The sequence below is a fragment of the Piliocolobus tephrosceles genome, chromosome 18 (assembly GCF_002776525.5).
Source record: "Piliocolobus tephrosceles isolate RC106 chromosome 18, ASM277652v3, whole genome shotgun sequence".
NCBI classification, from domain to species: domain Eukaryota; kingdom Metazoa; phylum Chordata; class Mammalia; order Primates; family Cercopithecidae; genus Piliocolobus; species Piliocolobus tephrosceles.
In genome coordinates, this window is record NC_045451.1 from 72,285,603 (window position 1) to 72,309,712 (window position 24,110).

Below are 24,110 nucleotides of genomic sequence, written 5' to 3' on the forward strand. Positions count from 1 at the left end.
TTTTTTTTTTTTTTTGAGACTGAGTCTTGCTCTGTCACCAGGCTGGAATGCAGTGGCACAAAATCAGCTCATTGCAACCTCCGCCTCCCGGGTTCAAGTGATTCTCCTGCCTCAGCCTCCTAAGTAGCTGGGACTACAGGTGCCCGCCATCACTCCTGGCTAATTTTTTGTATTTTAGTAGAGATGGGGGGTTTCACCATGTTGGTCAGGATGGTCTGGATCTCCTGACCTCGTGATCCACCCACCTCGGCCTCCCAAAGTGCTGGGATTATAGGCGTGAGCCACCACACCTGGCTACATCTTAAATTTTTATTCTATGAAGTGGAGATCTAATTTGTTCACTTTTGATGGATAGACCATTATGTTATTCCAATTTATTAAGATGATTCGTTCTTTTCCTACTGGATTTAAATGCTTCGTTTGTCAGTGTCAGGCTCCCATTTCTTCTCGGGTGTGTTTTCAGACTATTTTGGTCTTCCCTTGTATTGTCTTGCTCTGGGCCAATGCCACATACCATTAAGTCTAGTAGCTATAGAGTTTGTTTTAATTTTTAGTGAGGCAAACTCCTCTCACTACCTTTTTTTCTCAAAATTGTGTTTGCTGTTCTCAGACATTTGTCCTTCTGGAATGTTTCAGTCAGTTATAAAAATTTGTTCTTTGGTCATCTTGAAAATAGCTCCTTGCTCTGCGTCATGAAGATTATTTATTGTGCACATGCAGCACTCTTAACCTACCAATCAAAGACAGCAATAATTTAAAGATACTCTTTTAATGAATATTTACTCAGCACTTTCTTGGTACGAGGCGTCATGTCTTCCAGACAGATGAAGCACGTGGATCCCGTTCTTCTGAAGTGCCAGCTGTTGTCATATATGCCTCATGTATACTGTAGTAACTAATTCGATCCTTGCAACAGCACAGGGTCATTTTATTATCCCTGCTCTACAGAGGAGCAAATAAGGTCCCAGAGAATGAAGCAACTTGCCTGAGGTCACACAGCCATTCAGTGAGTAGTAGGTCTGGAATTCCTACTAGACTAATTTGTTCTAAAGCCTTTCATTGTAACTGGTAGGCAAGATAAGTATAGGGGAAAAATTCCTAATGATACAAAACTCAAAGTTCCATTTTAAAAAGTAGAGATAAAATAATGTGGGACCTGAGAGAGAAAGGATTTCGTGTAGGCAAGCATGGCTTCAGAGAATGCTCCATGAAGAAGGGAGTATTTGCACACAGCCTGACATTCTAGCAGAAGAAAGCAAGCCCATGCATAAAAAATAAAAAATAAAGAGCAGGTCAGCTTAGCTGGTCAAGACCAGATGTGGAGCAACAGTAGTAAAGAGGATAGCAGAAAATAAGTTTGAGAAGATTCCTGGAGTCATATCATGAATGACCTTAGATGGGGTTACCAGATAAAATGCAGGAAACTGAGCCAGGAGCTGTGGCTCACGCCTGTAATTTCAGCAACTTGGGACTCTGTGGTAGAAGGATCACTTGAGGCCAGCAGTTTGAGACCAGCCTGGGAAACATCTCTAAAAAGATTTTTTCTTAATATAGTCAGGTGTGGTGTTGTACACTTGTAGTCCTAGCTACTTGGGAGGCTGAGGAGGAAGGATCACTTTGGCCCTGGAGGTCAAGGCTGCAGTGAGCTATGATCACACCATTGCAGTCCAACCTGGGCAACAGAGCAAGACCTGACTCTGATATATATCTATACACACACACACACACACACACACACACACAGAGACAGAATATATATAGGACATATATATATATTAGGGATATATATACACACAGAGAGAGAATATATATAGGACATATATATTCTCTCTACATATTTCCTGGGCTTCATATATATATATGTATATTCATCTATTCATATATACACATATATATCCTCTCTCTATATATGAAGCCCCGTTTGAGTTTTTAACATAACAAACAATGTTTAGCTTAAGTATAATCTGGACATATTTCATGGAACATACTTATACCTTAAAAATACAAAGATTTAAAATACGTACCTCAAACTTCACATCATTATGTGAAAATTCTCGAGATGCTCTCCCTCAGAGCAACAGTATGAGCAACATGCCCTATCAGATGACAGCATCAACACCAAATTATAAATGTTCTGGCCTCATCCCTGGGTCTATTTTGTGTCTCCTAACCTGATTTTTTCATTTTACTTTCTCATCTACCTGTTATCCTGTTATAATGCATATGTAACCATAAACCACCTTATATCCTTTTTGTAAAAAGGTTTATTTGGAATGAATCACTGGTACCCAAATAAATAAAATTAAAACCTCAAAAAAAATGAAGATTCTTAAAGAACTAAACATAGAACTACCCTTCAATCCGGCAGTCCCACTACTACATATATATTCAAAGGGAAGAAAATTATTGTATCCAAAAGGTACCTGCACCACATGTTTATTGCAGCACTATTCACAATAGCATAAATATGTAATCAACCTAACTGTCCATCAACGGAGGACTGGAAAAAGAAAATGTGATGTATGTGTATGTCATGGAATACTACTTAGCCATAAAAATGAATGAAGTCATATCTTCTGCGCAACATGGATGGAGCTGGAGGCCATTATCCAAAGAAATAATGCAGAAACAGAAAGTCAAATACCTCATGTTCTCGCTTATCAGTGGGAGCTAAGCAGTGGGTACACATGGGCATCTAGAGGGAGGGCAGTCATAGACACTGGAGATAATCAAATGCGGGAGAGTTGGGGAGGGGGGAGTTGAGGGTTGAACAATTACCTGCTGGTACAATGTTTGCCGTTTGGTGATGGGCACACCAGAATCCCAGACTTTACCATGACACCATTGTGCTTGTAAGGAATCTCCTAAATATATGTTTACATTTTCTGAAATTTAAAATTTCTGGTTTATCTTACATTCAAATTTAACTGGCTATCCGGCACTTTTACTTGCTAGATCATTTTAGCCTTAAATAAGAGGATATGAAATGAAACGAAATCCTATAATGTCATTTTAAGATATGACAAACATTTTCTATAAAGAACCTCATAGCAAATATATTTATGTATTTATTTATTTATTTAAGACAAGGTCTCACTCTTTTGCCCAGATTGGAGTGCAGTGGCACAATCATGGCTCCCAGGTTCAAGCAATCCTTCCACCCTCAGCCTCGCAAATAGCTGGGACTACAGGTGCGTGCCACCACACCCAGCTAATATTTTGATTTTCTGTAGAGACGAGGTCTCACTATGTTGCCCAGGCTGGTCTCAAACTCCTGGGCTCAGGCTGTCCTTTCTCCTCAGCCTCCCAAAGTGCTGGGGCTACAGGCATGAACCTCTGCACCTGGCGTTGATAGTAAATATTTTAAGGTTTACTATTCATGAAGTCTCTGTGCAACTCAAACCTGCCATTATAGGGGAAAAGCAGCTATAGACAATCTACAGACAAATGGGCATGACTGTTAAATTCGAATTTCACATAATTTTCACATGCACCAAATATTATTCTCCTTTAGATTTTTCAACTATTAAAAATATAAAAGCCATTCTGAACTCACAGGCCGTTTGACAATAGTCAGCCCGCCAGTACTGGCCAGTAGCCACCAGCGAATGTAGTTTACACATCCTTGGTTTACATAATTTTTATGCTGGCATGGAGTAAAATAATCTAAGAGCTATGAATTCGAGCAGATTTTCCCAAGGAACTCTTAAAATAGACACAATGCCCTGGAGTTAATTATAAAATTCCTTTTAATCTAGAAGAGTAACACTGGCATTTAATTTACCCTAAATGGAATTTAACTCATCTTTATTGAACACACTTGGCAGGTCCCGTGGAATGGGAAGATCGGGAGGATGAACCAATCAAAAAGAAATCTGACGGACCAGGTAACAAAACAACGATAAATATGAGCGGTGGGAACTTTGAAAACGATACCTGCCCAGATGGTATATAATGGAAGGCCGCCTGAAAAATTGTGAATCGAACACTGTTTTCTGGACTATGAGTAAATAATCAGTATCCCTTGGAATCTCATCTCCACTGAAATTGCAAAATGACCCTTTTTTTTTTTTTTTTTTTTTTTTGAGACGGACTCTCGCTCTGTTGCCCAGGCTGGAGTGCTGTGGCTGGATCTCAGCTCACTGCAAGCTCCGCCTCCCGGGTTCCCGCCATTCTCCTGCCTCAGCCTCCCAAGTAGCTGGGACTACAGGTGCCAACTACCACGCCCGGCTAATTTTTTGAAGTTTTTAGTAGAGACGGGGTTTCACCGTATTAACCAGGAAGGTCTCGATCTCCTGACCTCATGATCCGCCCGCCTCGGCCTCCCAAAGTGCTGGGATTCCAGGCATGAGCCACCGCGCCCGGCCACAAAATGACTCTTAAAAGTAGGTCTGGACTTGACGCAGTTGGATAAAATGTTGAATTAGTTTCAGTTTTAAATTCCTTTAGGCAAGCATCTATGAAAGAGGCTTTTAGGGAGCAAATTCTAAATGTCCCATGAAGCCGTCAGAATGGAGGCACACGCAAAAAGTACTGGCAATTATTTTTAAAAAACAGAAAGGAGGAGGTAAATGAGAGGTAAGTAGGACTGGGGAAGTTAGAGATACACTAGAAGGTTAGGGCCAAACTCTTCATTTTAGGAGGGAAAACCAGGCTCAGTGAGTTGGTGACTTGTTCTGGATTCCACAGGTAAGATTCAGGCAGAGAACCCTTGTCTTCTAACTCCCGGTGCAGCCACAGTGCCATCTGGGCTCCTCAGAGTATGTGATTGGGAGGAAGGTATCTTTATGCAGGAAGGAAAAAAGGCAAAAGCCTCCAAATGAAATGAACTCGGTGCTCTCTGGCCCTCTCTAATCACGCCGTCTCTTCGTCTGCTTTGGAGCCGCCTGTGCAGTTACCCATCAGCAGACCAGGCGTCAGGCTCTTTGTGTCCCCACACAAATGCCTCCAAGCCTGCCCTCTGCTGGCACGAAAGGAGACTTACTGAAGGCCACCTAGTGCCCTCCGCTGTGCCAGTCCTGAAACCCAGACTTCCAGTTCCAGGTAATTGGACACAATACATGTGGACCTGGACACTCTTATTGCTGCAAAGGCTCACACCATAAAAGCAGCCAACGCTTCAGATCACGTGTCTTGTTTCTCAGGCACTTTTTCGAGAGTTTGGAGCATATTAACTAGTTTAACCCTCTCAAGACAGGGAATGAGGCAGAGAGATTAACCAACTTCATCGCTTAGTTGTATTAACCAAGCCTATGTAACTGCTCAAGAGTGGAGTTGGGATTTGAACCCAAGGAATCTGAATCCAGAGTGTGTGCTCTTATCCACTGTGTCCTACTGCCCCTGTGGTTAAACTCGAGTCCTCACTTTCCCTGTTGGTGAGTCGTCACCCAGGTTCACGTGACTCATGTCCCCAGTGCAGCGGCTGCAGCCTTACCATCAGGCCTACCATAGCAAAACCATGCGGTAATAACGTTTATCTTCATCCTTTCTAAGAAAACAATTGTGAAATGAGAAAAATATGTGTTGAAAATATAAGGAGCTGCTAAAGTTCATTGATGGGTGTAACTCCCAGCCTTTCATCCTCCAGAGCCAAGCTTCCCCTTTATGTCTACACAGAGCAGCTAGAGGTGCGATCTGAACGACTGTGAGAAATACATGCCTCGCTTGAGATTTTGTAGAGGATGTGAGGAGGGGTGGAGAGGGAAATGTCGGTGCTTGTGGCATCGCCTCTTCAGTGGCCACAGCGACTCGCTTCATTCAGCTCCGAGCAGCGGCCGTTCTCTTCCTGTGCCTCCTTGTCAGCAAAAGATGCCCTCTCCTTTCCTTGCTTCCTAAACATACCTCATGGAAGACTGTTAGGTGTGTCACAGTTTTAAGGAGGTTTGGGCATCGCCAAGGTAGTGACAGCACAGGTGGGAAACATTCTCACACAGAACATCAGATGTCACTATATACATATATTGTGTGAGGAAGCTAGAGAAAATGTCATGAAGAAAATCAGAAAGAAGAGAAAATATAGTTGCTATTCAGTAACTGGAAGCAGACCATCATAAAGCTCTTCATCCTCATCATCTTGCCCTCGAGTGGGCTGAGGAGGAGGAGGGAGAGGGGTTGGTTTTGCTGTCTCAGGGGTGGCAGACGCAGAAAAGGTGGAGGAGAGAAGGTGGAAGGGGAAGCAGGAGAGGCAGGCACGTTTGGTGTAATTTCACTGAAAACAATCCACGCAGTTCAAACCCATGTTGTTCAGGGTCAGCTCATAGGGAGCTGCTCTGCTTGCTGTTTCCACTAAAGATTGCAAGTTCTATCCTGATGTGGTCTGCCACTGCATGTGTGCAAAGCCCCACGAGAGCTTCCTGCATGGCAGCTCTCCTCCGTGCGTGGTGAGTATCTGAGTCACATGCCTTTTAGATGCACAGGGCAAGAGCCAGGTCCAATTTTTGGTAGAACATCGCTGTTCTACACAAAAGCAAAATCAATGGTGTTTTGTTCCTTTAACATCCTGTTGCTTTTCTTTCTCCTAGACAATATCATCAAGAGGATATTTAACATTTTGAAATTTACCTGGGTCCTATTTCTGGCAACAGTGGACAGTTTCACCACTTGGCTTAACTCCATTTCAAGGGAGCATATTGATATATCTACAGTTCTGAGAATTGAACGATGCATGCTGACCAGAGAAATTAAGAAGGTAATACTGCTGGTGTCATTCCTTTTGCTCCTTCCCACATTAAGAAGACATTAAAAGTCAATGTCCAAAACTCCAGGTAGGATAAGACAAAACCCTTTCTTTCCAGGCAATTGTTGCATAACCCCTTTGCATTTCTGTGTATTTCAATCTATTCCACACTAAGAATTAAAATAATTAAATGTGCATGCATGTGCACCTACACGCACGCACACACGCACGCACACATCACAGAAGGTCAACTTTATTCATCCTGTCCCTCCCCTCACCACAGTTTGCAGATGTACAGACATTGCCTTGTTCTATATCCCTAGAGTTAATAGAGAATTATAGTTTTAGTCTAGGAAGTGTAGAAAGTGGTGTTTTTTTTTTCTCCCTCCTGAACACTGAAGTCTGGAAAGTTTGATCTGAAACTTTTTTTTTTTTTTTTTTTTTTTTGTGTTGAGACGGAGTCTTACTCTGTTGCCCAGGCTGGAGTGCAGTGGCCGGATCTCAGCTCACTGCAAGCTCCACCTCCCGGGTTTACGCCATTCTCCTGCCTCAGCCTCCCGAGTAGCTGGGACTACAGGCGCCGCCACCTCGCCCGGCTAGTTTTTTGTATTTTTAGTAGAGACGGGGTTTCACCGTGTTAGCCAGGATGGTCTCGATCTCCTGACCTCGTGATCCGCCCATCTCGGCCTCCCAAAGTTCTGGGATTACAGGCTTGAGCCACCGTGCCCGGCCCTGAAACTTTTTTATAAGAAAACATAGGACATATGCAGAACAACAAAATATATGGTTTAAAGATTGTATTTAAAAATAATAGTTCATTTCTTGAAAACTTACTATGATTTAGCAAAATTATCTACTTATAAGAAGATACTTACTTAGATCTACCTAGTAATGTTGGAAACCACTTATGAAATGAGTCGACATCAATCCCCACTTGCCTAGCATGGTCCTAATCCTTATCCAGGCATGCATGGGTAGGAAAAGCTGTCTGCGCTGAGAAATGCCGGGCGGCTGTACAGGCAAGCGCCTGCCTCCATAGCAACAGTGGCCATGTCTCGTTCTCCTCAGGGCAACGTTCCGACTCGGGAGAGCATCCACATGTACTATCAGAACCACATCATGAACCTTTCCAGAGAGTCGGGACTGGACACCATTGACGAGCGACCCGGAGCTGCCTCAGGGGCACAGACAGCCCACAGGATGGATAGTTTAGATTCACATGACAGTATCTCCAGGTATTTCACTTTCTAACAATGGGTTTACTTTTGACGAAGGTAAATGAGGTGAATGTCATCAAATATAAGAAACGAATGTGTGAGGTGAAAGTTAATCAAAACCGTGCATGGACCCCCACCCTCTTCCAGCTGTCACCGTCTGTACAACAACTATAAGGAACATTGTCCTTGCCTAGAAGGAACCAGATAAAAGCTGGTATCAATAAGACACTATTAGCTGTATCTGTGTGACCCAAAGGCACAGTATAGAGATTTCCAAGCTGGAGGCAAGGAAGAGTGATCCCTCCCAACCCCAGAGTTACTATTTGTGTCAAGGGTTACATCCTTATTGCCTTTCTTTCTTTTTTTTTTTTTTTTTTGAGATGGAGTCTTGCTCTGTCGCCCGGGCTGGAGTGCAGTGGCCGGATCTCAGCTCACTGCAAGCTCCGCCTCCCGGGTTCACGCCATTCTCCTGCCTCAGCCTCCCGAGTAGCTGGGACCACAGGCGCCGGCCACCTCGCCCGGCTAATTTTTTGTATTTTTAGTAGAGACGGGGTTTCACCGTGTTAGTCAGGATGGTCTCGATCTCCTGACCTCGTGATCCGCCCGTCTCGGCCTCCCAAAGTGCTGGGATTACAGGCTTGAGCCACCGCGCCCGGCCCTTATTGCCTTTCAAGATAGCTGATCCACAAAGTGTCTTCTACATTAGGGTCTTCTGCTTCTGTTGCTATCTTTGATCTTTCCCTTCAGAATTGTTACCTTAAGGTTTGTAATAAAAATTCCCAGAAAGTATTCCGTTAGCTTCTGTCTCCTCTGAGTTTACTATTGTATGCATTGTTTCACAACAGGATTATCAGATGGCACAGTACTAATGGATTCGCCAGGGGCCAGCACTAAGCGCTGTACCTGGGTTACCTCAATTTATTCTCTAAGACCCTGCGAGATGCATGCTATTATTATCCCTGTTTTGCAAAGACAGAATTCAGTTACAGAGAGATTAAGAAACATACCCAAAGTCACACAGCTAGGATGTATACAAAAGCGGACCCATAATCCAAAATCATGTGGTTTAGCTCAGAACCCAATCTCTCAACCACCCTAGTGTGCTGTCTCTCATTGCCTCTTCCTGCACCACAGGCCAGCTTACTGCCTGTCCCAGAAAAGCCCCAGAATTCTTTGCATCAGTGTTCTAGATAGCTGGTGACAACTGTACAGAGCTAGATTCTAAGTTAAAGCAGAAGTCCCTGTCTTAGGAGGTAAAATTGCCTTGTTTAGGGTGAAGAACTAGACCGAATGAATTACACCTTATAGCAGCCTTCAAAGGTAAAGAATTGTATCACTGAGAACATTCATGTTTTACTTTTTTCATGAAACATGTTGAGTATCAGCTATTCTGTGCCAAGCCCTGGGCTCGATTCTGGGAGAGTCCTATAAAGATAAGAGTAGTCCCCTAAACGCTTTAGCCTAGGAAGAACTGAGATAAGGCCATTACCTCCTAAAATGCTTGCCCTGGGGAGGACGGTAGAGATTGGTGTCTCTGGCTGCTGGTCAGAAACTCCTGGATGGCTTTAGAGTCACACTTCATAGCAAGGCACTAATGACCTGGAAAAGTATGTGTCCTTCCAATTGCTGGATGTATTTCCAGATGAAATAGGAGAGGGAGCTGAGACCATTTTATTGATACCAAACCCAAAATAGACAACTGGACGTTGGACTGAGTGAGGAGATGTGGGTTAAAAAAAAAAAAAAGTTTTACTCTGAAGTGCTGTTTAACTGTTGCTGCATTCCTGTATTTGAGCCTCTCTAATTATGCCTATTATTTTGCTACCCAATAATTATTATTGATGCAGGTCCATATTTATTGGTATGAAAAGATCTTTGTGAGAGAGATACACAATAAAATATATACATATATTTTGTAAAAATCCAAGTTTTAAAATAAGATGTATGCTAAGCCTAATTTAAAATATATGCATTCATGCCTAGATTGATTTAGAAGTAATATTTGTGCAAATAACACTGTGCATGGATCTATCCGTGCCTGCCCCCCTAAAATAGGTATTGATTCTTTTAAAGTCTTTTGAGGGATAATAAAAGAGACTATATTTTTCTTTTAATTTGTTAATAATCTTTGCTTATTTATGAGTTTCAAAGACACAGATATTTCATCTATTATTGTATATTTTTGTGGAAAGAAGAAACGTTTAGGACAGAAACTATGATTTCAAGGTCAAACATTTATTTCCTAATTGAGATTCAGTTTAAAGCTTTAATTCATAGAATAAAATAATTGATTATTAGAAAACTATGTCATAAAACTATTTTTCAGTTTCTTTCTACCCAAGAATATGCATATTTCTCAATGATTAATTTCTGAAACCATTAGTAATATCAAAAGTTACAAAGAGAACTTTTAATATCATGTCCTTCCACTGGTGAGTGTTACCAGGGTCTCATTGTGTCTTCCTGGAAACCTCCCACAATCAACATTTTGAAAGGGGAGCTTCTGTCTTCTTCTTTGACAGATTCCATTCAGACAAAAGTCATTCTTTAGTTTGAATTTTATTTTTATTTTTTGAAAACTATTATAACTGTTCTACTTAGAAGCTTCCAGAAGTATTCATTCTTATTGCAACAATCTATTGATCATTGTATTTAAACTGAATCATTCTCTCTTTAATTTAATTCAATGCACTTAATTCATTTTAATGCTAAAACTTAAAATCCATGTCTACCCCAGGTTACCTAAGTTCTTAAGTAGTCCAGCTAGGTCCTGCCTTAATCCTACAGGGGCCCTGCATGGGCAGGTCTGGGACAGCCTACAGGTTTGTGCAGCAGGGTGGGTGGGGAGCCAGGATTTGTCCGAATGTAGTGAGCACTCGAGATGCTGACTGGTGCTGCTTCCTAGTTACAGGGTGAACAGAGGGATATTGGGTATCTAAACATTTCTCAATCTACCCACTGTAGGAACTATTCATGATCAAACAACCATTTTTCGAAAAACAAGAACATGATAGGGTGAAAGAAATGCTGAGATTCTCTACATATACATGTCCCAAATGATGTTTCTTTGATTTGTTCATTTATTTTCGCGTAACATTCACACACATCCCACTGCTCTCAGCTTCGGACTGTACTGCTCTGTGTATATCCAATATGGACTGGGTCTGATCCAAACTGTGTCTTTATTACTTTTAAATTCTAAAATAAAAGGTTCAGACAGCTCTAGGGAACTTAACCGAAAGTCATGATCATATTCAACTGGAATCGTTCCCTCCCGCGCAGTAAAGAATACGATCGTATACATGCGTAGCATTGACTTTGAATACTGCACCTTTGCATCTTTCTTCAAGAAAATATGCTGCCCCATCATGTGATTTGTAAAATTTTTCAAATGCCTTTTTTTTAACCTCCCTTCTAGGTTCATTTTGTAATACACAGAGATTTTTTTGTTACCTGAATCTCCAAATGTGGCAAGTGAAATGGGTAATGAATAGAATAGCCTTTCTTCATTAATTTGTGATGACTCTAACAGTAATTGGTGACATTTTTTAATGAACCTCTTTTGAAATTTCATGAAGTAGTCTCCCACAGCGCAAAATCGTACAAAGATAAAATTTTTTTTCACACCATCTCAAGGATTTTATAGACCTCCTGAGTATCACACGTGAGCCTGGTTTGAAAACAGATGCTCTAGAACCAAACTCTGAATCAGTGTCCTCAGAGAATATTTGAAGGTGAATTGAAAATAAATTTTTCATAAAGTAAACATAGGTGAATCCCATCTTTATGACATTTAACTGCGTAACAATGGACAATATGTCCCATTTAGAAATTAAATATTATAAATCACAATTAAGCAGGAAAAACAACTGGTTAAAATAAAATCAAGTAACTGCCTTTAAATCTGACCTAAGATTGCAAATAGGAAACCACAATCTTGATAAAAAATTGTGAGTTAGGAGATATTTAAATCCATTGATTGCTTTTTGACAAAGACTGTCAAAATATCCCCCCCGCCCCCGCAATTTTAAAATGGTCGGTCAGTAAATACAACAACTAGTAGGAAACCAGCACCTTTAGAATTAGGTTTTAATGTGTTTTTATTTTGTTTCTCAACCTAAAGAAAGAGGAGACAGAATAGGGCCGATCTTGTTGCCAGTAAAGGAGTTACCACAGTTGCCCTTTTCTGCGGTGAGCCGTATTTCTAGGCTTTAGAAACTTTCAAATTTCCAAATAATCATTTGTGTACACTGTAGTCTCCAGGAAGCCGTGCTGATTGCTGGAAAGGTAGTAACCCTCCCTAGAAGAGGTTCTGCGGGGAAAGTCACTGGGAAGGGTCTGGTGGCCAGGAGGCTGCCACTCCCCAGTGAGGTTACGCTCACCCAGTGTGGCCAGCGCCCTTCATGGCCCCTGCTCTGAGGCCAGTGGCATGGACTTTACCTTTAAGCAGACAGTAGACGGAGTCTGGGTGGGATCCTAACAGGTGGATTTGTAGTCCCTTTGACTTAGAGAAGAGTCACGGTTTCTTTCAAATCCAGATGTAAAACGGCAAACATTTTTTAATGGTTGCTTTATATAATCAGATAACATCTACCTCCCCCGAAAATATATTAGCTTAAATTGCTACAGAAAACAGTAGTTAACATTCTGAGAGGCATTCCCAGGTAGGAGGCGGTTAATATTTTAAATACTTCCTCTGAGGGGTTGCCGTGTGTTCCTGGGGTGCTCGCAGTGGGGGCCCATCAGGCAGGTGATGGCAGCCACCCCTTGGGCCTGCTGTCTGGGCCTATTTTTATGCATTTCCTCCCCTTCCTATTCACTTTTAAACTGTCCTGGATTGGGTGACGTATTAGTTGTCCTACAGGGAACCCACCTGTGTGGGATGTTGTAGGTTCTGAGAACTCCATCCAAGAGTTAACAAGATAAACAGGGCTTTTGAATGAGAACCATCAGTTCCCATGAAGATAACCTGAGCAAAGCTGCAGGCGACTGCACAGGCTATGGGGTTACATCTCTGTAAATATTAAATGAAATACAGAAGTGCAAAGTCCCCTCAGGCAGAAACATAAAACTGGGGCCCCAGAAAGGGGCACTGATTCGTGTAAAACCCAACAGCCAGTTAATGTCGGCATCCTCGTGCTCACTGTGTTCATCCAATGCTGCTCTATTTATCTTGTCATTGTCTCCTCATTGTGTCCAGGACATGGTGACATCTAAAGGAGTTGGGGCAAAACAAAGCAAAGCAAAACCAGCCTCCATGTCCTTATTAGAGAGTATTTTTGTTGCTCACAGGCTTATCGCCCTCACTGCCTGCCGCGTCTTGGCCACGTAGCTGTGACATGCACAGCCCCAGGGCCGGCCCCACTGGAGCAGTTGTGGCTTGTGCTCCAGCACATGGACCTGAGAAACTCTTTTAACAGGTTCCATGAGTGAATAACTCAAATTCGCTCCTCCCAGGCTTGCAGTGGTCGCTGCATCCTGATCGTCATCCATCCTGCCTCAGGATCCTTGACTGACGGTATATGGCTGTGCAGGCCAGGCACCTAGTACTCTCCTAGTGAGTTCACTTGATGACAGTATTCAGCCTACCACGTTCAGCCTGGAAATCAGGCATCCTGTATCTCTAAGGGTCTGTTTCTGTTCCCTGGGTCAGCCAGCCCATGAGCATTCAAGTTGGAAGATAAGTATTCCAGTTGCTTTCTCTAGAGGATCTTTGGGCTATCTGTCCCTCTTTGGGGTTGAACCATGTGTGGGAACTGAAACGATGCCTGTGTCACACCTCTGTGTGCTTCCTCTCGTGAGCATCCTCACCCAGCAACATCCTAGGCCTGGATCTGCCATCCTCCCTCGCCAGTCACTGCTCCATTAGGTACCAGGAGATGAGGATTTTAGGCAGTGGGTTCTCTCCATCATGGCATCCACCAAGCCCTAAAACATGATCCAGAAGAAAAATTAGGCAAAATGAAAAGTTAACAGACAAAATGACCCTGCCATTGCTCAGGTTCCTTTGTTCTTTCCTTTACAGCCTTTTATTTTATTTCTGATGTTGGTTTATATCCACTGCATATTAAACCAGCATCCCAACTACATGCAGAGCATCTCGTTTGGCTTAACTGAATATCACTCCAAAAATGGGGTGCAAAATTCAGTTTGTTGTCATTCCTGAGTTTCCCCTCTCTAATTTTGAAGAGTGTGTTTTCGAAAGAAAAAAAAAGATTGAAATATTTTATGTAAATTCTACATGAGCAGTTTTCTGTTTAAGCAAATTGGTTAATAAATGCTCTTAACTCAGGACTGCAAGCTCCAAATAAAGCATATTTTCTTTCATTTAAAAAAGCCCTCTGTTACGAAGTTATAATTACATACATTACACTTTGTGAGAAAAATATTGGGACTCGTCATTTTTCTATTTCTTAGTCCCACCCAGAGAGTGCCATTTTGTAATGTGTCACTAGCCAATATGTTTTTTAAAATCCAGTACTCGTGTGTTTCCAGGTCGCGCACACAGGTCCTTCCCCGTGCCCGAGCCCCGCTGCGGTGGCCCTCCTTGTCGGTGGTGTTGGTGTCATGTGTGGTTTGCTGCATGGCAGTGTGTTGGTCATTCGATCCGTGTGTAACCCGATGTGTACAACTTGGTGTTTTAACACTGTGTTTCTGTAACTGTTTGCGCTGCTAGCTGCTACACTGAAGCAACCATGCTGTTCTCAAGGCAGTCCACCCTTGATGATTTAGATGGACAAGAAATTCCTAAAACAAGTGAGCGTGCTCGGCCTAGGCTCCGTAAAATGTCCCGCATGGATGCGTCCTCCTCATCAGCTGACAGTGGCAGTTTAGCATCAAGGTGCTTAACTCGTGCATGCTTTGTTCTGTCCTTTTCATCACCTCTTCTCCCCTTCATGTCATTGCAAATATAAGTTCTTGTGACGTATGTTTTTATTTCATTTTTGTTTTAAGAATCTGCATGACTAACAGAAGCATAACCACTAGCCCTCTCTGAGATGTAATTGTTCTCAGGACAGCATTATATTAAACTAACCGCTCTTTAGTTTTTGTCTGTTAGGAGTTTCTTTAAAAATCCTTATCACAAACATTCTCCTTCATGTTTTCAGTATTTCACACTTTCCATTTTCAGAGACATACGCATGTTTCCTCCATAATTTAGAGCTTCTGTGGGCACTACTCAAAGGGGGAACTCTGTTTGCAAAGGCAGAAAACTTCTTCTCATCATTTAATCAAAAGATGCATGCAGTAGGAAAAAAACTAAAAATCTGTCATAGGTAGTCATTTTCAGTGAATATTGAATAAGTCTGCATGTTATCTGCCTAATTGACATAAAAGTCAGAATATAGTTTACCATTGGTTTTTAAAAAGAATATTATGCAGCAGAGTACATCACCTTTGTAGCCTATAACTTTTGTTTTGGGGAAAAAATTACCGTGGCTTAAGTTCTCTGAAATCCTATCCTAAAACAGTATTCATTTAGAAATAAAATTATTGGCATACAACCCGGAAACTCTTTTTGAATTGCCTTAGGATGGTCGGGGGAGCCACTGAACTCAGCAGCTACACTGTGCTTCTCCTAACATGAAAACAGCCCAATCCAAAGCAAGTTACATTTTGACTGCTCACGGTGGCAAGCCAGAGGGCATCTTCTTTTCTCTGGCAGCTGTGTATCTCCGTGCAGCCCTGCAGTACGCTGGCACTGGCATTGATGGGAATGCCTTGGCCATTTGACAGAGTCCTCTGGCGGGCATGTGCCTGCCATGCCAGCCCATTTTCTTGACCTCTGAAGGTACTCTCCGCCCCTTGATGCCACAGGAGATCCAAACCAAAGCGAGCATGATTAGGATTGATGACAGTCTTAATAGCCGTGAGACCTGGTGTGGGGTTGGCTCCGGTAGTCTGGAAGTTCCCTGGGCAATGGGTCAATGGCATGGCCTTCCTAGGAGGTGTACCTAAATTGAGGTAAGTCTTAGCAAAAATCGGGTTTGGCCTGGCATTTCAGCGGCCCCTCCATGATGTGCGCACTCAAGGACACAGCCCTGGGCATTCTGAACACCTGAGCGGGCATCAGAAGCTCAGGCCCGTCTGGTTCTTCAGTCACAGGATGCCGTGAACGGCTGTGCCAAGGTTCATCCATTCGTTCACTCATCCATATGTCCATACTGGTGTCCGTGACAAGAAACATGGGTACAGTCTATGCATGTGAGAATCTCGGTGTTTATGGAACCCAGGCGGTCACACATACCATCCAGATAAGAGTACATATTTCAGAGTCTAACACATCCTCCCACATCCAAGGCAGATTCCCAGTCTCCAGGTGGACGTTGCCCCTCTCCCCTCCATGGCTGGATGTGTCTGAGGCAGAGCAAGCCATGAATGTCACTGGCTGCCCTCTTGTCATTGGCCAACCTTGTCTGCATGGACCTGACAGGGAAAGTTAAAAGAATATAGGAACAAAAGAAGGAGACAAAGGATATGAGAAAAAAGAACAGAACGCCAAAGGCAGGAAGTGAGGATAAGAGTAGAGAAGCTTCTGGAAAAGGAGCACTCAAAGAGGAACTGGTAGGAGAAAATAAGTAAAGTTGTCGGGAGGAAAGAACAGAAACGCGCCCTGGGGTGGTGTGGGCAGCTGGAAGGGAGAGGGGTCGAGGAGAGCTTGCGTGGGGAGAGAGTGGCTGGAGTCCCGTGGGGAAGGGGAAGCCCTGAGCACAGTGCGGGGAGCTGGGACGAGGGTGGCGATTCCACAGACGGGATGCACAGAAATGCAAAAAAGGCAAAGGATGGAAAAGCAGGAAGAATAAACATGAAAGAAGGCTGGCATGTTTTATCAAGCACACAGCTGTCCAGTGTAGCCAATATGTAATGATTCCCATTCCCCCTTATGGTCTGGGTGGGTCTGTTGTGCAGGATGCAGGGTAGAATAGCTATTTGCTAAGACTTAGCTCTTGGTCAAAACCTTCAGAGCTTCTCCCCTCCAGGGATGCCCCCCTGGAAGCAGACAGAGCAGCGGGTAAACTGTACTTTGTTGATAGGGAAACAGACTCTGGAACCGGAGGCTGTGAATCCAGATACACCACACTTGTTACGGCGGCGGGTTCTGCTCTTTGAGAGCCATGTGACTGGCTCTGGTTCTAAACTGTGTGTGTGCACTGTCAACATTTGCATTGGAGAGGCTGCTGTTTGCAGTGTCTGCAGAACAGGAGTGATTATACCAAAGGAACAAAGCAGATGGAATGCAGGGGGAAAAACTGGGGCATTTCCGTAGGAGTTCTGATGAGGTCTCTCAGGAATGGGAAAGAGCCTCAGGAGTGTGGATGCTAAGACAGGGGCTCCGTGCCCACCCTTTCTCCCAACAGCGAGCCCACGCAGTGCACCATGCTGTACTCACGCCAGGGGACCACTGAGACCATTGAGGAGGTGGAGGCTGAGCAGGAGGAGGAGGCAGGGAGCACGGTGCCGGAGCCCAGGGAGGCCAAGGAGTACGAGGCCGCCGGGTCCGATGTGGGAGCCATGGGTGCTGAGGAGGCCAGCCTCACCCCAGAGGAAGAGCTGACACAGTTCTCCACCTGGGACGGGGACGTAGAGGCCCCACCCTCGTACAGCAAGGCCGTGAGCTTCGAGCATCTGTCCTTCGGCTCGCAGGACGACTCTGCAGGCAAGAACCACATGGCAGTCAGCCCGGACGACAGCCGCACCGACAAGCTGGGGCCCAGCATCTTACCGCCCCTGACGCACGAGCTGACGGCCAGCGAGCTGCTGCTGAACAAGTAAGGGTCCGGCAAGCAGGTCAGACACGTATCCCGAATCGCCACTTAAATAGACGCCCTCATTCTGTATACGGAAAAATTCATATACAGAAAAGAAGTTCACCTAGACACCGAGAGGAGACAGACAATTCCAAGACTCCTTGCATTGCAAGTGAAAGTAAACTCCATGACTGGTTCTAGAACCAGCAAAACCCAGAGCCTTGTGTTGACATTTCTTTCTATCATAAAGTCTGATATTAGGTTGTCTTTGAAGGAAAAACGGGGACATAGGAAGTGGGGTACACAGCAGGGCGGATGGTGCTAAATGAAAATCAGTAATTTGGAGAAATTAAAGACAAGCATGGCCGGGCATGGTGGCTCACGCCTGTAATCCCGGCACTTTGCGAGGCTGAGGCGGGTGGATCACCTGAAGTCAGGAGTTCAAGGCCAGCCTGGCCAACATAGCGAAACCCCCTCTCTACTAAAAATACAAAAAAAAAAAAAAAAGAAAAAATTAACTGTGCGTGGTGGTGGGCACCTGTAATCCCAGGTACTCAGGAGGCTGAAGCAGGAGAATTGCTTGAGCCTGGGAGGCAGAGGTTGTAGTGAGTCAAGGTCGTGCCATTGCATACCACCCTGGGCATCAAGAGCAAAACTCCGTCTCAAAAAAAAAGATAGACATATTGTCATGTGGTTTACTTTAACAGGATGTTTCACGATGATGAGCTTGAAGAGTCAGAAAAATTCTATGTGGGGCAGCCCCGATTTCTGCTGCTCTTCTATGCCATGTACAATACCCTGGTGGCCCGCTCGGAGATGGTGTGCTACTTCGTGATCATCCTCAACCACATGGTCTCTGCCTCCATGATCACGCTCCTGCTTCCCATCCTCATCTTCCTCTGGGCCATGCTGTCCGTCCCCAGGCCCAGCCGCCGGTTCTGGATGATGGCCATCGTCTATACCGAGGTAGGCCTGGGCACAGACCCCTGTGGATGGCTTCAGGCGGCTAAGCAAGGTCAAGCATACCTTGTGTCCCAGTGCCCTCTCCCGAGGTGGGCCTGCCCCGATCCCAGTTTCACACGGAACGTGCAGTTCCTCCCGAGGTGGGCCTGCCCCGATCCCAGTTTCACACGGAACGTGCAGTTCCTCCCGAGGTGGGCCTGCCCCGATCCCAGTTTCACACGGAACGTGCAGTTCCATAGACATTCTTAGATACACAAATCATCAGCACAACAGTTACCTAGCACTCACAATTCTAAAAATCTTTTCACACTTCACACCTCACATACGGTGGGTACTGGCATCATTCCCGTTTCACAGATAAGGACACAGCATCAGTGAGATTAAATGGCCAAAGATGCCCAACCGGTGAGGGGTGGGGACACTTTTGAAGCCCGGTTGCCTGACCTACAATATTAACCGCGGAGATGCTAACAGGCTTCTGCAGAGTCCAGCATGATGCCTTGCTTCACGGGGGTTCAGTGAATGGACCCTGTGTTAAATGATACCATTTGGCACTTTGGACACAGTTTGAATATATCATACATACTTTTCATTTTTAAACGCAAAAGCAAATATCCATACGTCGCAACACAAAATTGTACAAGCACCCACTTAGCATGTGAAGGGTGGATGCCAGCCCGTTTTCATCCCATGTGGGGCATGAGGACCCTTCTGCTCACTCTTATGTTCCTGCTTTCTGTCCTGACCTGTTCAACATAGACAGGATCACGAATGCCCACGAAAACCATACAGGGACTTAAACAACAAAAAAGCTCGATATTCATGGTGCCTGGACGACCATGGTGCTTTGTGTTCTCAGGTTTGTAAAGGGAGACGGATTTTCTTCCCTGACTTGTAAGGAAAAGTTTTCACTTTCAGCAGTGCTGTAATTACTTCTTCAGTGACAGTGCTCATGCTGGATGCACACCCAAGGCCTAGAAGTTTTGTAGGTTATAAGTAATTCAATAGCAAAATTAAAACAAAGCTATACAGTAAAGCATCTCAAAAGTATTTGGTTTAAAGTATTGATAGCATGCATCTTACTCCCATAAGGAAAATAAAGGGTAACGTCACTTCAGGATGTAAATGACTGCCTGTTTACAGAATGGGTGCCAGTCTATGACAATGTGAGCACATTTATCAGATTCCCTTTCTTACCTAGGGCTGAAGTAAGGGGAAGCGCCAAGAATGTGGAAAAGTGAACAAGAGATTCTTGTGTAGCTTTCACCTTAAAAATAAAATATTTCTGGCTATAGCCCCAGCACTTAAAGAGGCCAAGGCAGGAAGATACTTGAGGCCAGGAGTTCAAGACAAGCCTGGGCAACATAGAGAGACCCCATTTCTACAAAAAAAATTAAAAACATTAGGCAGGCATGGTGTACAAATACCTGTAGTCCAAGCTACTTGGGAGGCAGAGGTGGGAGGATTGCACCCAGGAGTTCGAGGTTGCAGTGAGCTACGATTGTGCCACTGCACTCCACCGTGAGCAACAGATTGAGACCTCATCTCTACAAAAAATAAAATATTTCTATGTAAGTTAAGTTGAGGCTTTCCCTTTTCTTGTCACATTGCACTGAGGACTGAAGTAAGTGGGAATTCTTGATGTTGCTTTGCTCTATAATACAAACACACGTCAGAAACCAAGAACCCTGCTACACACCAGAATACAAAGATGAATAGAAAGCAAATATGCATTTCTCTTTTTTAGTGGCTCCCAGACTAACGTGGCACACAGATACGGTGGAGGAAAGTGAAAACTGCATACATCATAACCATGTGATAGGCGTCTATAGATTACAAATTAAAGAAGTACAGAAACTAGAAAGATACCAGTATGTTCTGTTCAGGTTTCCCTAAGTAACATATTTAATAGCTGTGTAATTACATCAATATCTAATTAAATCAGTATAAATGCCAACACCTCAAAAGAAGAGGAAATGACCAATCAAAGCAGGGGCCTGAGGCGTCCGACTGGCCTTGCTAGACCTACAGTGGAAGACACTGTGACAGTCAGGCACTGCCTCTGTTGTGAAGTCAAGAGTCTGCGAGAATGTGATACTTTACTATTCCACATAATTATGTGCTTTCCTACCATCAAAACTGAAATGCGGGTCTCTTTCTTAATTGTCGTATTGCTCTTTCCCATATACAGGTATAGCTATTCCTAAAAGAAGGAGTAATTTTTTAAATTTCTGTCATCTGTGTGTAGGTGGCAATTGTAGTCAAGTATTTCTTCCAATTTGGGTTCTTTCCCTGGAATAAGAACGCGGAGGTGAACAAAGATAAACCGTACCACCCCCCAAACATCATAGGAGTGGAGAAGAAGGAAGGTTATGTCCTTTATGACCTCATCCAGCTCCTGGCTCTGTTCTTTCATCGATCGATTTTGAAGGTACTGCGTGTTAACAATTAATCAGTTCAAGTAGGCTGTTGCAGTCCCCATAATCGTCCTAGGTGACCTGGACATCAGGATTGGTGATGGGGCTGAGGGGCCGGTGGTTGGCATCTACTCATATGTTTTGTTTGTTTGTTTGTTTGTTTGTTTGTTTTTTAAAAGAGAAAAGAAAAAAGTTGCATTCATTTAATGCACATTTTTTCCAACATTTGTGGTACTCAATAACGGAACTTACAATAAATCTGGGAGAATATTTCCCCATGTTTCCAACCTAGGTTAAATGCGTAATCATGAATCCACTTTGTGGATCATTGCTTGAATGATGTGCAGTATTCTAAGGCCAGATACACTAAATTCTGCCTCCAGTTTAAGCCAGAGCATCAGGGAGTCACAATGTGCATGGATCATACTGTCTCATCTCCATCCCAGCTTCAGCCTCCCTTCTTCTAGCAGAATTGCTTTCACTGGGTAGTTTCTTGTCATGAAACCATTAGCTGTTGGTGAGAGACCACATATTAACTTGCCCAGTGAAAGCCACAACTGTGCTTTCTCCTGCTTATTGTGGAGGAGGCCACTCATGATCCTGCTGGACGAGGGCCTTTATACAGCATGGTCCTGCCTCAGCCTCAGGGACTCCTGTCCTTCTGAGCAACTTCATGTGTTTTTCCTTCTCACATGCTGTGAACTATAAACTAAACCTGTAAATATGCCACTTAATTCTAATAAATAGAAATTATTGCATAGCATATATTTTATGTATGAATGTACCTCTTGTTACAACCTTACTTTCCTTCTCTCACCTTAACCTTGTGTCTTATATAAAATATTGTAAATTCCTTTTATCCAGGAGTATCTTTCTTAGTCCCTAGAATCCTTTTTAGAACAAGGCTTGGCATAAGTTAATACATACACGTACATATACATACATGCACACATAGATATGTAACAGTGTGTTTAACTTCTTCTGCCCTAGCTCAGTGAGCTATTTCAAACTGGGTTTCATCTGAGTGTACTCTGGTCAACCTCCTCACTCTAGCTTCCATCACTTTGCAAAGTACCCGAGACCTCAGTTTGGAGGGAGCCTCAGCTGGGTGGTTGGGTTGCGGCAGGTTTTTTAAAGCCGTGTATCTAAGGAAACCAGTTAGCCACCGTTCTTTTGATGGGTATATTAATTACTTGAATTTATTCAGTATACTGACTTTTATTATGAACATATGAATAAATGTATTAACCTTGTTTTTTCAGTCTTAGAAATTCATTTTTTAAATTTCGGTATTTAATACTTGATGGTATAATTTTGACCACTTCAGAATTCTCTTGCAACCTTTGCATTCTTTTGTATCATTTAAAATTACTGTAACTCTTTAGGCACTTTTACTATCTTTTCATCAATGTTCAAATGGCTTAACTGCTGCAATTTTATATTTAAAACATATAAAATCTTGGTGTTTCTTGTTGATGTTCTTACTCTTTTTGTGAAAATTTCAAATATATGAATGTATATGAGATTTGAGGTAATGGCATTATGTTAAAATTTTAATTAAAGATATAAAAATACTTTTCAGAATGATAAATCTTTTCTTAAGAAGACAAGGTACCCCATAGCTTTTGAAAAAATAAATCTTTCATATAATGTTCCCACGAAAACCAAACAATTAAAACTGCAGAGGTTTCAAAAGTGCTTGAAACCATCCTATTTAATACAAATTGCTGTATATTTGATAAATAATTAGAAGAATTGGCAAACAAGTAAACATACAAGAAAGTTGTGAAATAATCTAAATATATGAATGTTGGCCAAAGAGGAAACAACTCTTAAAATAATGGGACGGAAATCCATATAAACTGAAAAATCCCATTATGAAAAGCTAAAATGTTTGTTAGGTTTATAAGAATGTTCACTGAATATGTTTAAGAAGAACACATTTACAAATAAATATTTAAGAATCATCTGTCAGGCCGGGCGCGGTGGCTCACACCTGTAATCCCAGCACTTTGGGAGGCCGAGACTGGTGGATCACGAGGTCAGGAGATCAAGACCATCCTGGCTAACACGGTGAAACCCCGTCTCTACTAAAAAATACAAAAAACTAGCCAGGTGAGGTGGTGGGCGCCTGTACTTCCAGCTACTTGGGAGGCTGAGGTGGGAGAATGGCGTGAACCCAGGAGGTAGAGGTTGCAGTGAGCCGAGAACGTGCCACTGCACTACAGCCTGGGCAACAGAGCAAGACTCTGTCTCAAAAAAAAAAAAAAGAATCATCTGTCAATTGAGTGAGTGGTGCATTGATCATTCTCGGAGTTGGTTTTGACCAACTGATTTCTGACAAATTGGTGTGGAGCTCTTGTCCTCCACATATGAGTCAGAGAGAGGACTGGGCAATGTCTTGGGGAGCAAATGCATGGCCAGACAAAGAGCTCAGGGGAGAGCTCCGTCCGACAGCAGCAAGGTCATCAGGGTGACTTTCCGTCCAGTAAGTCAAGTCACTATAATTTCATCCTCAGTCCATCTGCCAAAAGCTATCTGTCTCCATCTTAATTATCAGCTAAAATCTTACTGTCTACACCCACACATCTCTTCCCTACTGGGACCCTCATAAAGCTCTAGACAAGCTTTCTTTTCTTGTGTCTTAGTCTATTTTCATGCTGCTGATAAAGACATACCTGAGACTGGGCAATTTACAAAAGAAAGAGGTTTAATGGACTCACAGTTCCACGTGGCTGGGGAGGCCTCACAATCATGGCGGAAGGCAAGGAGGAGCAAGTCACATCTTACTTGGATTGTGGCAGGCAAAGAGAGGAGAACTTGTTCAGGGAAACCCCCCTTTTATAACCATCAGATCTCGTGAGACTTATTCACTCCCATGAGAACAGCACGGGGAAGACCTGCCCCCTGATTCAATCACCTCCCACCGGGTCTCTCCCACCACACCTGGGAGTTCAAGGTGAGATCTGGGGACACAGCCAAACCCTATCACCTGTTCTTCTAATCTTGAAGGACAGTTTGTTGGATGAGGTTTTGTAAGACAGAATACCAAGGGTTCCACCTGAAATAGTAGCCTCATTTGTCCCTG

The 24,110-nt window shown here is 43.4% G+C and overlaps 1 protein-coding gene across 2 annotated transcripts in view; it reads left to right on the forward strand.

The window, feature by feature from the left end:
* The window catches only part of PIEZO2 (piezo type mechanosensitive ion channel component 2), a 460,236-nt gene that overhangs the window by 411,527 nt on the left and 24,599 nt on the right, over positions 1-24,110 (forward strand). The window contains exons 37-43 of one of the 2 annotated variants that reach the window (XM_026456028.1): positions 3,828-3,887; positions 6,522-6,688; positions 7,745-7,911; positions 14,570-14,734; positions 17,253-17,663; positions 18,350-18,608; positions 20,854-21,036. In XM_026456028.1, coding sequence (XP_026311813.1) covers positions 3,828-3,887; positions 6,522-6,688; positions 7,745-7,911; positions 14,570-14,734; positions 17,253-17,663; positions 18,350-18,608; positions 20,854-21,036 — 1,412 coding nt within the window. The remainder of the gene's footprint in view (positions 1-3,827; positions 3,888-6,521; positions 6,689-7,744; positions 7,912-14,569; positions 14,735-17,252; positions 17,664-18,349; positions 18,609-20,853; positions 21,037-24,110) is intronic. The other variant, XM_023228479.2, reaches the window with a different exon arrangement.